This window comes from Salvelinus sp. IW2-2015, linkage group LG15 (genome assembly GCF_002910315.2).
Source record: "Salvelinus sp. IW2-2015 linkage group LG15, ASM291031v2, whole genome shotgun sequence".
Taxonomy (NCBI): domain Eukaryota; kingdom Metazoa; phylum Chordata; class Actinopteri; order Salmoniformes; family Salmonidae; genus Salvelinus; species Salvelinus sp. IW2-2015.
In genome coordinates, this window is record NC_036855.1 from 37,336,248 (window position 1) to 37,350,302 (window position 14,055).

General features: G+C 41.6%; 1 protein-coding gene across 1 annotated transcript in view; it reads right to left on the bottom strand.

The window, feature by feature from the left end:
- The window catches only part of LOC111974373 (potassium channel subfamily T member 1-like), a 56,166-nt gene that overhangs the window by 15,918 nt on the left and 26,193 nt on the right, over nucleotides 1-14,055 (bottom strand). The window contains exons 19-22 of the mRNA XM_070447359.1: nucleotides 12,500-12,605; nucleotides 12,020-12,192; nucleotides 2,826-2,897; nucleotides 2,373-2,507 (exon numbers count right to left, since the gene is read on the bottom strand). Coding sequence (XP_070303460.1) covers nucleotides 2,373-2,507; nucleotides 2,826-2,897; nucleotides 12,020-12,192; nucleotides 12,500-12,605 — 486 coding nt within the window. The remainder of the gene's footprint in view (nucleotides 1-2,372; nucleotides 2,508-2,825; nucleotides 2,898-12,019; nucleotides 12,193-12,499; nucleotides 12,606-14,055) is intronic.

Sequence of the window (14,055 nt, forward strand, 5' to 3'; positions counted from 1 at the left end):
CTCTCTTGGCAGGTTTGCTGTGGTTCCATGTTCTTTCCATTTTTTAATAATGGATTTAACTTCTTATGGCTGCAGGGACAGTATTGAGTAGCTTGGATGAAAAGGTGCACAGAGGTGCCCAGAGTAAACTGCCTGCTCCTCAGTCCCAGTTGCTAATATATGCATATTATTATTAGTATTGGATAGAAAACACTGAAGTTTCTAAAACTGTTTGAATGATGTCTGTGAGTATAACAGAACTCATATGGCAGGCTAAAACCTGAGAAACAAATCTAACCAGGAAGTGGGAAATCTGAGGTTTGTAGGTTTTCAACTCATCGCCTATCGAATACACAGTGGGATATGGGTCAGTTTGCACTTCCTGCGGCTTCCACTAGATGTCAACAGTCTGTAGAACCTTGTCTGATGCTTCTACTGTGAAGTGGGGCCGATGGAGACGGGAATGAGTAAGGTCTACCATGAGCTGCCCATGCTCTGACCATGCGCATTCACATGAGAGGGAGCTCTGTTCCATCGCACTTCTGAAGACAATGGAATTCTCTGGTTGGAACATTATTGAAGATTTATGTTAAAAACATCCTAAAGATTGAGTCAATACATCGTTTGACATGTTTCTACTGACTGTTACGGAACTTTTTGACATTTCGTCTGCTTTTAGTGAACGCGCTTCCTGACTTTGGTTTGTTTACCAAACACACTAACATAAATAGCTATTTGGACATAAATTATGGACATTACCGAACAAAATGAACATTTCTTGTGGAAGTGGGAGTCCTGGGAGTGCATTCCTACGAAGATCAGCAAAGGTAAGTGAAGATTTATAATGCTATTTATGACTTTTGTTGAGTCCACAATTTGGCGGGTAACTGTATGGCTTCCTTTTGTGGCTGAACGCTGTTCTCAGATTATTGAATATTGTGCTTTTGCCGTAAAGCTTTTTTGAAATCTGACACAGCGGTTGCATTAAGAACAAGTGTATCTTTCATCAAAGTTTATGATGAGTATTTCTGTTATTTGATGTGGCTCTCCGCAATTTCTCTGGATATTTTGGAGGCTTTTCTGAACATGGCGCCAATGTAAACTGAGGTTTTTGGATATAAATATGAACTTTATCGATCAAAACATATATGTATTGTGTAACATGAAGTCCTATGAGTGTCATCTGATGAAGATCATCAAAGGTTAGTGATTCATTTTATCTCTATTTCTGCTTTTTGTGACTCCTGTCTTTGGCTGGAAAAATGGCTGTGTTTTTCGGTGATTTTGCGGTGACCTAACATAATCGTTTCTGGTGCTTTCGCTGTAAAGCCTTTTTGAAATCGAACACTGTGGTGGGATTAACAAGAAGTGTATCTTTAAAATGGTGTGAAATACTTTACAAATACAAAGGAATTTGAATTATGAGATTTCTGTTGTTTGAATTTGGCGCCCTGCACTTTCACTGGCTGTTGTCATATCGATCCCGTTAACGGGATTGCAGCCATAAGACATTTTTATGGTGCTCCGTGGGATGATCAAAGTTTCAGATTTATTTTTATAGCCCAACCCTGATCTGTTTGGAGAGCTCCTTGGTCTTCATAGTGCCGCTTGCTTGATGGTGCCCTTCGCTTAGTGGTGTTGCAGACTCTGGGGCCTTTCAGAACAGGTCTATACATACACTGAGATCATGTGACAGATCATGTGGCCCTTAAATAAAGTCCACCTGTGTGCAATCTAACTTAGGGATAGCCGGTCCGTCAACGGGACAGTTGTAAATCATGTAGCGCCGTGTGTCATGATCGCAGATTTTAGAGAAACAACACATGTCGGTACATATAAGTGTYTTATATTGGCTGAAAGCTTAAATTCTTAATATATAACTAATATATAAATATAACTGCACTGTCCAATTTACAGTAGTTATTACGGCGAAAGAAAAAAAAATGCCATGCTATTGTTTGAGGAGAGCTCAAAACAACAAAACACTTTATTCACTGCGACAGGTTTGATAAATTCACCTCTGAAGGTRAAATGTGTACTTAMATTCTGAAATCTTGCTCTGATTTTTCACCCCAAGGGTCCCAGAGATAACATGAAGTGTCGTTTTGTTAAATAAAAATCATTTTTCATATCCTAAAAAAGGTCCATATAGCATGCACGATCGATTTTGTATGTGCAAAGAAAGGAATTTGAAAAGAAAGGAAGAAAGGAATTGTTTTTCTGTCAGTTCCATGCTTGCAAAACAATTGTCCCTCTTGGATAATAAGATTGTTGTTCATAATAATACTTTACTAGACTACAAGTAGTCCACACAATAGTTTACTCAAAATGGAGAGCCAAAACTCTGTGTGCAGTCGATAATTTAACATGGGAGAATGCCTCCCATACCATACCTGAACATGGTCTGTACGTTGACGATAGTCTTGGCATCTGCCATATAGTCCTCCTCAGCACTCATGGTGCTCTCCTTGTCCACCACCACCAGGTTATCAGCATAGATGATGCCACACTGTAGCAGATGGTCCAGGCTGCCACAGAGAGAGCAAAACACAAAAGAACGCATATTGAAAATCTGCCACAAAGAGAACCCAACACAATACACCATATTATGATATTCATGACTTTGAAATTTAGCAGCCTATAAAAGATGCACATGTGTAATTGATTTCACTTGATAATTGTAAATCCCTGGGATGTAATAATATGGTACGTCATGGAATGATATGTGCCTAATTGTTACCTGTCTGTGCATGATGTCATGGGGATGTCGTTTAAATAGAGAAGAGTAATTGTAATTCTGTGAGGAGGGGCATTATGTTTATAATGATTGAGTAATGAACACCTACTTATCTATGGTTCCGGCCATGAAGTAGACCATTGGGAAACAGCAGATGGCTTCTAGGAAGTGGTTGTCAGGCCTGCAAACAGGAAACGCACATCAATAGGGACAGGACACCTGCAACCACACACAGATTAAATACAGGTGTCTTAATAGGGCGTTGGGCCACCACAAGCCACTAGAACAGCTTAAATTAGACTTGCCATAAATTCTACAAGTGTCTGGAACTCTATTGGAGGGATTCAACACCATTCTTTCACAAGAAATTCCATCATTTGGATTTTTGCTAATGGTTGTGGAAAACACTGTCTCAGGCGCCGCTCCAGAATCTCCTATAAGTGTTTATTTGGGTTAAGATCTGGTGACTGACATACACACGCACGCACGTCCTTTGAAACCCCTTTTTCAACGTCACTGAGATCGTTTCCTCTAGCCATGGTACCAGAAAGATTGGGCAACTGGGCTGCAAAATACATTTAGAAATATATGTTATTCAATTATTGCACCCACACTGCTTGYGTGCATCTGCGTTGCCAAGGGCTAAAATAGAAGCCCTTTCTATTTCTGACGCAGATCGCTCTGCAAGTCCTGCCTCTCCCATCTCCTCATTGGTTTATAGAACCAGGTACCCACGTGCCATCTCCTCATTGGTTATACCCACGTGGGTGATTGAAAGACGAACTGTGTTGCCGGTCGTCGTGGTAATACTATTAAAGTTTAGATGCCAATCACCATATAAGTTCAAAGACGAAAAAGCCTGGAAGGAGGAGAGATGACTAGAAACGATTCGGTTGACCGTTTTATGTGTGGATTAATTGTCGGAGTAGAGGACCTTGTGTATTTCAGGTAAAATAACAACTCAATGTTATATCCCAGGACAAATTAGCTAGCAACAGCAAGCTAGCTAAATAGGACAAATTAGCTAGCAAGTACAAGCTAGCTAAATTGCCATACATGTTTAATGCTTTTCGACCTGTTCCCAAATKAATGTAATTGGATCAGAGTTTGTTTTGATATTTTAACCTGCGTGTCGTGATCGCGTTTGGTGTGGTGGGACAAAATACATTTATGCACGATGGCGCACGCGCTCAGCCTGTTTGGGTTCCGTGTAAGCGTGATGTGATGTTAATTGCTTAACTCAGGAACCACATCTGTGTGAGCACCTGCTTTCAATTATATGTGTATCTCATTTACTCAAGCGTTTCCATTATTTTGGCAGTTACCTGTACATACAAGTGCGAATTTAGAAAAATTAGAAGCCTCAGCGAATCATTGGAAATCAATTTGCCTTTGGCTATGCATTGAATTACATAATGCCCTAAAATGCGTCTGTAACAAACATGTATTATGTTAACTTMTTATGGCTGCAGGGGCAGTATTGAGTAGCTTGGATGAAAGGTGCACAGAGGTGCCCAGAGTAAACGGCCTGCTCCTCAGTCATAGTTGCCAATATATGCATGCTATTATTAGTATTGGATAGAAAACACTTTGACGTTTCTAAAACTGTTTGAAGTATGTCTGTGAGTATAACAGAACTCATATGGCAGGCAAAAACCTGAGAAAAAATCCAAACAGGAAGTGGAAATTCTGAGGCTGGTGGATTTTCAACCAAGATCCCATTGAAATTACAGCGAGATATTAATGGGTTTGCACTTCCTACGGCTTCCACTAGATGTCAACAGTCTGTAGAACTTTGTCTGATGACTCTACTGTGAAGGGGGGCCGGATGAGAGGAGAATTAGTCACCACTGCCATGAGGTGACCATTCTTTGACCATGCGCGTTCACATAAGAGGGAGCTCCGTTCCATCGCTCATCTGAAGTCAATGTAATTCTCCGGTTGGAACGTTATTCAAGATTTATGTTAACAACATTCTAAAGATTGATTCAATACATCGTTTGACATGTTTCTACTGACTGTTACGGAACTTTTGGACATTTCGTCACGTTTTAGTGAACGCGCTTCGTGACTTTGGAATTGTTTACCAAACGCGCTAGCAAAAGTAGCTAATTGGACATAAATAACGGACATTATCGAACAAATCAAGCATTTATTGTGGACCTGGGATTCCTGGGAGTGCATTCTGATGAAGATCATCAAAGGTAAGGGAATATTTATCATGTAATTTCTGTTTTCTGTTGACTCCAACATGGCGGCTAATGTTAATTGCTTAACTCAGGAACCACATCTGTGTGGAAGCACCTGCTTTCATTATATGTTGTATCCCTCATTTACTCAAGCGTTTCCATTATTTTGGCAGTTACCTGTACATACAAGTGCGAATTTAGAAAATTAGAAGCCTCAGCGAATCATTGGAAATCAATTTGCCTTTGGCTATGCATTGAATTACATAATGCCCTAAAATGCGTCTGTAACAAACATGACTGTTGTTCTGAGCGGCGTCTCAGATTATTGCATGGTTTGTTTTTTCCGTAAAGTTTTTTTGAAATCTGACACAGCGGTTGCATTAAGGAGAGGTATATCTATAATTCCATRTGTATAACTTGTATTATCATCTACATTTATGATGAGTTTTTCTGTTGAATCGATGTGGCTATGCAAAATCACTGGATGTTTTTGGAACTAGTGAACGTAACACGCCAATGTAAACTCAGATTTTTTWATATAAATATTTACTTGTTCAAACAAAACATACATGTATTGTGTAACATGAAGTGCTATGAGTGTCATCTGATGAAGATCATCAAAGGTTAGTGATTCATTTTATCTCTTTGTGCTTTTTTTTACTCCTATCTTTGGCTGGAAAAATGGCTGTGTTTGTCTGTGATTTGGCGGTGACCTAACTTAACTGTTTGCCCAATGGATTACAAAATACTGTTCCTCATAATTGCTCAGGATATATGCAATATGGCCAATTAGACTGTTGCCATGATAACCCATCATACAGTAGGCAGCTTTTAAGTGGCACTTGGCTAGATAAACAGACAGTGTTAGTCTCTCTGCTTCAGACTCCTACCTATCTTTCCGATTTGGTCCTGCCGTACATACCTACACGTACKCTACGGTGTCATGTCTTTGGCATCATTTAAAGGTGAAGACTTATTTTATCAAATCAATTCTCTGTAATTATTATTTTGTGATTAAACTAATCATGTAAATATAATTAACTAGGAAGTCAGGGCACCACGCCAAAATCTTCAGATTACAAAGATTTAATATCTGATCAATTAGTCTTCTATTAATGAATTAWTCTTTACCTCAGGTCAGTCTCATCTGAACGTCGAAAATTGTTGGTTATCTGCACGAACGCAGCCTTTACTATAAATCATCCATACACCAATTGGCTTAATCATTTAATTACTAACTAAATAATCACAGAAATGCATAAACAAACAAACAGTAGATATTGGTTACTAACAAATGATAGGGAAGATTCCCTAGTGGGCTAAGCCAATATGACGGCTTGGTGAACAAAGAGAAGTGGGTGTGGACTGAGAAAGAAGCGGGAAAGACAAAAGGGATCACTACACACACTACACACAGTACATCATTTCTAGCTGCAGACTAGTAATTAGTATCTAAGATTTGCTCTTATTCTGTAGGGATCGATAGTCTCACAGATTAACCATTTCCAGCCATGTAACCAATGCTCCACGTGGTATGGTTAGGAATTCAATAACTATTCGCAATCACAGCTCACGCTGTGGGTTTGCTTAGTCTTGGTACTCAAACCTGTGCCACCTCAGCTTACACCGAGGTATGCGTGGTCTAAACTATTCACAATCACAGCTCACGCTGTGGGTTTGCTCAGTCTTGGTACTCAAACCTGTGCCACCTCAGCTTACACCGAGGTATGCGTGGTCTAAACTATTCGCAATCACAGCTCATGCTGTGGGTTTGCTTAGTCTGAAGAGAATTTTCTTAGGAGGGGCTTTTATTCGTAACAGTAGAAGAGGCGGTTCCATGACGCCTGATCATGTCTGTGCTCACGGGGGCAGGCCAATGACGTAGTTAAACTTTAAAAGGAATACAATTCTCTCACATTAAAGGTTTAACATCACATTACATCATTTCACAAATAGTTTCATCTTTACTCATTCATTTTATACAACAATTAGGTGCAAGCTTCATAACTGAGGAACCTGTATAAACAGAGTTAGGGTAATGTGGCTGTATTGTCTTTCATGAGGTCACAAACATGAAACAAAACAGACCGGGTTGTAGCTGGCTTCTCCACCGACCGTTTACACATTCTACAAAATATGGATATTGTTAAATTCTCAAATTCTGGAATGTAGTAGAATTTGGCGGGATTTCCTTTGTTCTACTGTGAAACTCTCTCTCTCTCCATACTGCATGGCCAGGGGGAGAGAGTCTCCTCCAGGAATTTACGACCTGAGATAACAAAACCTGGGTGTAGGAGAGAGTGAGAGAGGGGGAAGCCACGATCTATACCCAGAAAGGGCCACGTCATGACAAAGGTCAGAAGAYGCAGGCCTCATTGTCCCTAGAATGTATAAGCAAACAGCTGGAGGCAGGGCTTTCTCCTATAGAGCTCCAATTTTATGGAATGGTCTGCCTATCCATGTGAGGGACGCAGACTCGGTCTTGACCTTAAAGTCTATATTGAAGACTCATCTCTTCAGTAGGTCCTATGACTGAGTGTAGTCTGGCCCAGGGGTGTGAAGGTGAACGGAAAGGCACTGGAGCGACGAACCATCCTTGCTGTCTCTGCCTGGCCGGTTCCCCTCTCTCCATTGGGATTCTCTGCCTCTAACCCCATTACGGGGGCTGAGTTACTGGCTTACTGGTGCTCTTCCATGCCGTCCCTAGGAGGGGTGCGTCACTTGAGTGGGTTGAGTCACAGATGTGATCTTCCTGTTCGGGTTGGCGCCCCCCTCGGGTTCGTGCCGTGGGGGAGATCTTCGTGGGCTATACTCGGCCCGGTCTCTGGGTTGTTGGTTGAAGATATCCCTCTAGGGGTGTGGAGACTGTGCTTTGGCAAAGTGGGTGGGGTTATATCCTGCCTGGTTGGCCCTGTCCGGGGGTATAGTCGGACGGGGCCACAGTGTCTCCCGACCCCTCCTGTCTCAGTCTCCAGTAATTATGCTGCAATAGTTTATGTCGGGAGGCTAGGGTCAGTCTGTTATATCTGGAGTATCTCTCCTGTCTTATCCGGTGTCCTGTGTGAATTTAAGTATGCTCCCTCTAATTCTCTCTCTCTTTCTCTTCTCTCTGAGGACCTGAGCCCTAGGACCATGCCTCAGGACTACCTGGCCTGATGACTCCTTGCTGTCCCCAGTCCACCTGGTCGTGCTGCTGCTCCAGTTTCAACTGTTCTGCCTGCGTCTATGGAACCCTGACCTGTTCACCGGACGTGCTACCTTGTCCAGGAYCTGCTGTTTTCGACTCTCTACCACACCTGCTGTCTCTAACTCTGAATGATCGGGTAAGAAAAGCCAACTGACATTTACTCCTGAGGTGCTGACCTGTTGCACCCTCTACAACCACAGTGATTATTATTATTTGAACCTGCTGATCATCTATGAACGTTTGAACATCTTGGCCATGTACTGTTATAATCTCCACCCGGCAAAGCCAGAAGAGGACTGACCAACCCTCAGAGCCTGGTTCCTCTCTATGTTTCTTCCTAGGTTCCTGCCTTTCTAGGGAGTTTTTCCTAGCTTAGGCTGGGTTTCTGTATAGCACTTTGTGAAATCGGCTGATGTAAAAAGGGCTTTATAAATACATTTGATTGATTGATATTACCATAGACTAGGGCTGGGCGATAAATTAATATCAATAATTATCGAGGTAATTACTTCCCTCAATAACGATATAAAAACGTTTAGATTTATTTTCGATAATGTCGATATAGAATAATTAGGTACAGCAGGCCATTTGACCTCTGACGCAGCAGGAATGTGCAGAGAAGTGAYAAAATGCACGTGGAGAGGTATACGCCCACTAAGAACCACTTAGCACCTCGAGTGATGGAGTAGCCACTATTAACCACGAAAAATGAGTGATGTAGGCGATAACAGTGGCAGTGATAGCCATGCAGAAGGAGCAGCTTCCAACAAAGAAATGATTGATTAAAAGAAAAAKAGTTAATTAAACTGTTTCAGTTATTTGGAAGTGGTTTGGCTTTTTGAAGTCTGACAAAGAGCAGAGCAATGTTCGGTGCAAATTGTGCCATAGACAGGTGGCTACCAAGTCTGGTAATACAACAAATCTTTTTCACCATCTGAAGCAAAATCACTCTTTGGAACATGCAGAAAGTTTGAGTTTGCGCCACGGTATTGATAAACGCCCCTCAAGCACCAGCCAATCTAGGGATGTTCGCCCGAAGCAGTAAACACTGACAGTGTTTATGCCCTAATGAGCAAACAACMGAAAAGACAAAGATATCACAAATGCTATTATGCATTGCATTGCTAAGGACATGCTACCAATTAGCACAATCGAAAAGGAAAGTTTCAAGAGGATTATCAATTTAATTGACCCCAGGTACGTGCACCGTGGCCGCAAACATTTCTCACACCGCACTGCCTAAACTCTACGCCGAGTGTAGGGAAAAAGTTGAGGAACAGCTCAAGACAGATTAGAGCCTTATTTTAGCCTCACTATCCACTATATTGACAAAGACTGGAATCTTCTAAATAAATGCCTTCAAACATCATACCTTCCCGACTACCACACGGGTGAAGCTATAGCAGAGAGGCTCATTGACGCTCTCGCCTCCTGGAGACAGATAGTGGTGCGAACGTGGTGAAGGCCGTTTGTACATAACTAAAAGGAATTATTGTGATTGAACATTTTATTAAAATCGCTTGATTTCTCTTAGAGTGGGTAAAGATAAACGGGTGGATCGAGCAATTGGAGTATGCAAGAAAGTGGTAGGTGCCTTTTCCTATTCGTGGAGAAAGCAGAGAGACCTGGCAGTTGCTCAAAAAGAACACAACCTATCCCAGCACAAATTTCACAGGTCTTGTCCAGTGACAAGAAGACCCGGCACTTAGCTYCCACCTATACAGATATAGATGTTCTTGAGTCCATCAACCAGGCATTGACCCAACTCCTAGAATTCACAGATGCTCTGTCTGGTGAGTCTTATGTCACTGCGTCTTACCTGAAGCCAGTACTACACCTGTTCAATACAGAGGTCATGAAACCTGATGATGGTGAAACAGAGCTCATCCAAACCACCAAAACGATAGTCATGGACTATCTGAATGAGAAATATGATGACCTCCTGGACTTATCCTCGTTGGTCGACCCTCGGTTTAAAACACATTACATCAAAGAGAAGGTGGACCACATAAAAGCAAGAGCTGTCTCAGAGATGGTCAATGAGGGACATGAAAACACAAGCCCAGCACAGGGAGACATTGCTGCTGCTGCTTCACCACAACTGCCAACTAAAAAGAGAAAGTCACTGGGCAGTTTTTTCAAAAAGCCATGCTCCACCACCACAGGWCTTACTGAAATCCAGCTGATAGAAAAGGAATTCAGCTGCTACCTTCAGTCTCTTGATGCTCACAGTGAAACCAATCCACTGGACTGGTGGAAGATCTACCCCAAAAAAACATTCCCAAAGTCAGCCACCTGGCAAAGCGCTACCTGTGCATTCCTGYGACCAGCTCCCCCTCAGAGCGTGTTTTTAGCACAGGTGGCAACATAGTGACCTGCCATAGGGCAGCTTTAAAGCCAGAGACCRTAGACAGACTTGTCTTTCTTGCTTGTAAGACAAAAACCCCAACTGTAATGTGCCATTAGGCTAACAGTTATAATACGTAGACTTGCGCTATTTAAAAAAAAAAATGTTTAATTTCTTGTTCATCACTTGTAAGGGTTTATAGCTTTAAAAAAAGTGGAGTTAATGTTATTTGTGAGTTCTTCTACTTCTAAACATTAAAAGACTTCGGTTTGTTCAGGCAGGCTTGAGTCTGAAGCAAAAATGACCCTTTTAAACATTATTTTATAAAAATTGTGACAATTATCATTAAAGCTAGAGACAGTGGATAGACTGGTCTTTCTTGCAACAACTACCCCAACTTCAACTGTGATGTGCCATTAGGCTAACAGTTATAATGCATATTGACTTGCACCATTTTATTTTTGTATTTCTTGCTCATGACTTGTAAGGGTTTACAAGTTAAAATGTTATTTGTGAGTTCTACTTCTGACAATAAATAAGAAACATTAAAGCTTTAGGTTTGTTCAGGCATTCTTGAGTCTGAAGCAGAAATGACCCTTTTAAACATKATTTGATTAATATCGTGATAATTATCATTATTGAATGAAGAAAAAAAAAAATCATCATGATCATTTATTTGCCATATCGCCCAGCCCCACCATAGACTGTATGTCTTTACAGAACAACATGGCTCTCTGTATATCTACACAAATAAAACTTCACTGGAGWGTCTTTTGAAGTTATTGTAATGAAATCCCTACTGAATTATTAGTGGCAAAAACATAATACACTTACATGCACATGCGCACGCACACGCGCACACACCTGAGTGCTCTCCAGTGCTCCATTAATCCAACAGAGGCACTGCCAGCAATGAATAATGCAGAAATCCTTTCTCAACCTGCGTCACTAAAGTTAACCCCAGGCTGTGCTGTATAATAACCTCTCTCTCGCTCTACTGAGGTAACACTGGCAATTCCTTCATGTACACTTCATTCATCTTCATGTAGCCTAGCAATACATCTTGGTAACACTTTCTTTTAAAGTTACCATCTGTGTGTAATGTATTTTACTGCTATAATTAAGCAATAAGGCCTGAGGAGGTGTGGTACAGCATATGGCCAATATACCACAGCTAAGGGCTGTTCTTAGCACAAYGGAACACGGAGTGCCTGGACACAGCCCTTAGTCATGGTATATTGGCCATATATCACAAACCCTCGAGGGTATGTTTTGTCMTACCCTTGTTATACGGTCTGATACACCACAGCTTTCAGCCAATCAGTATTCAAGGCTCGACACACCCAGTTTATAAGTAGTTTACCAACTGAATGTAATGCATTATGAAAAGAATATACAATATATATAAGCAGGAATACTGCATTATGCATTTATAAAGGCTTTTATAAGATTCCATTACAGATGCTTAGTCTTAAAATGCACTTTGAGTGTCCTATAGAGCACTATAAATACATTATAAACAGGTGGTTTCAAGGATGTGTTAGCTAAAACCCTTATAAAGAAGCAGAGTGATTTCTTACGGGTAGTCTAGTAGCAGTACAATAGGGTTGAGCTCTTTTCTGGGGCGGTAGTAAGCACGTAGAGGGACGATGAAGTTATAAAGGCCGTTCCCTGCCGTCTCCGCGGATACTATGATCAGCTTGTTCTTAAAACCATAGGCCTTGGCATCCTCAAAACTGTTGTGTCTGCAACCCTGGATATGAAAATGAAAAATATATTTTTTATTATGTTTAAAGATTGTTAATGTTTGTCATGTCTGTCAGTTTTATTAAGGCAACTTTTGTTTCYATAAACAAACTATTCCATAAACTATTGCGTTGGCAATATACAATGATATGTTTCTGCTCTATTCTATTATTCAAAGCTACAAAGACTTTCTATTATATTATTCATAYAGTCAACTTTACAAAGCGGAGCCATACAATTGTTTACTGTCTTTGGAATAGGATTATGTGGCTTAACAAGACAATAGGCCTCATCATGTCCTTGTCTCTACTCACCTTGTCYAGCCGAAGGCAGCAGAATGAGGCTTTCTGAGGTAGGAGATGGCACAGGGTTGGAGAGCTGCCAATGTATGGGGAGTTGGGCGGGTATCCTTTCACAAAGCTGAGGTAAAATAACAGCAAAAACACACATACAGAGAAAGGCTTGAGAAGAAGCAATAGACCAAAAACTTTAGCAACAAGGCAATCGATTGAATAATCAAATCAAATTGTATTCGTCACATGCCTCGTAAACAACTTGGTGCATCCGTACTGCTTTTCGTGCGGTAGCACAGAGATCAGTCTATGACTTGGGTGGCTGGAGTCTTTGAAACATGTTTGTGCCTTCCTCTGACGTYGCCTAGTATAGAGGTCCTGGATGGCAGGGAGMTCGGCCCCAGTGAGAAACTGGGTCGTACGCTCTACCCTTTGTAGGTGTCCAAAATGTTGAATGGTACTGTATATATTCAAAGCGTTGTTGTATTGAAGGTTCACACAGAGGAGTGATGGATTGCTAAATACAGTATTGAGACTGAGTGAGTGCATCCTTTTTCCAAAGGCTTGTCTATCACATGACCACGCAGGGGCACTGTAGAACAAAAAGCTSAATTTTAGTCTCATCTGACCAGAGTACCTTCTTCCATATGTTTGAGGAGTCTCCCACATGCCTTTTGGTTAACACCAAACGTGTTTGCTTATTTTTTTTCTTTAAGCAATGGCTTTTTTCTGGCCACTCATCCGTAAAGCCCAGCTCTGTGGAGTGTATGGCTTAAAGTGGTCCTATGGACAAATACTCCAATCTCCGCTGTGGAGCTTTGCATCTCCTTCAGGGTTATCTTTGGTCTCTTTGTTGCCGCTCTGGTTAATGCCCTCCTTGCCAGGTCCGTGAGTTTTGATAGGCAGCCCTCTCTTGGCAGGTTTGCTGTGGTGCCATATTCTTTCCATTTTTTTAATAATGGATTTAATGGTGCTCCGTGGGATGATCAAAGTTTCAGATATTTTTTTATAGCCCAACCCTGATCTGTACTTCTTCACAACTGTGTCCCTGACCTGTTTGGAGAGCTCCTTGGTCTTTATAGTGCCGCTTGCTTGGTGATGCCCTTGCTTAGTGGTGTTGCAGACTCTGGGGCCTTTCAGAACAGGTGTATACATACTGAGATCATGTGACAGATCATGTGACACTWAAATAAAGTCCACCTGTGTGCAATCTAACCAATTATGTGACTTCTGAAGGTAATTGGTTGCACCAGATCTTATTTAGGGGCTTCATCGCAAAGGGGGTGAATATATATACACTGCTCAAAAAAATAAAGGGAACACTTAAACAACACATTTGTGGCCTGCTGGAGGTCATTTTGCAGGGCTCTGGCAGTGCTCCTCCTTGCACAAAGGCGGAGGTAGCGGTCCTGCTGCTGGGTTGTTGCCCTCCTACGGCCTCCTCCACGTCTCCTGATGTACTGGCCTGTCTCCTGGTAGCGCCTCCATGCTCTGGACACTACGCTGACAGACACAGCAAACCTTCTTGCCACAGCTCGCATTGATGTGCCATCCTGGATGAGCTGCACTACCTGAGC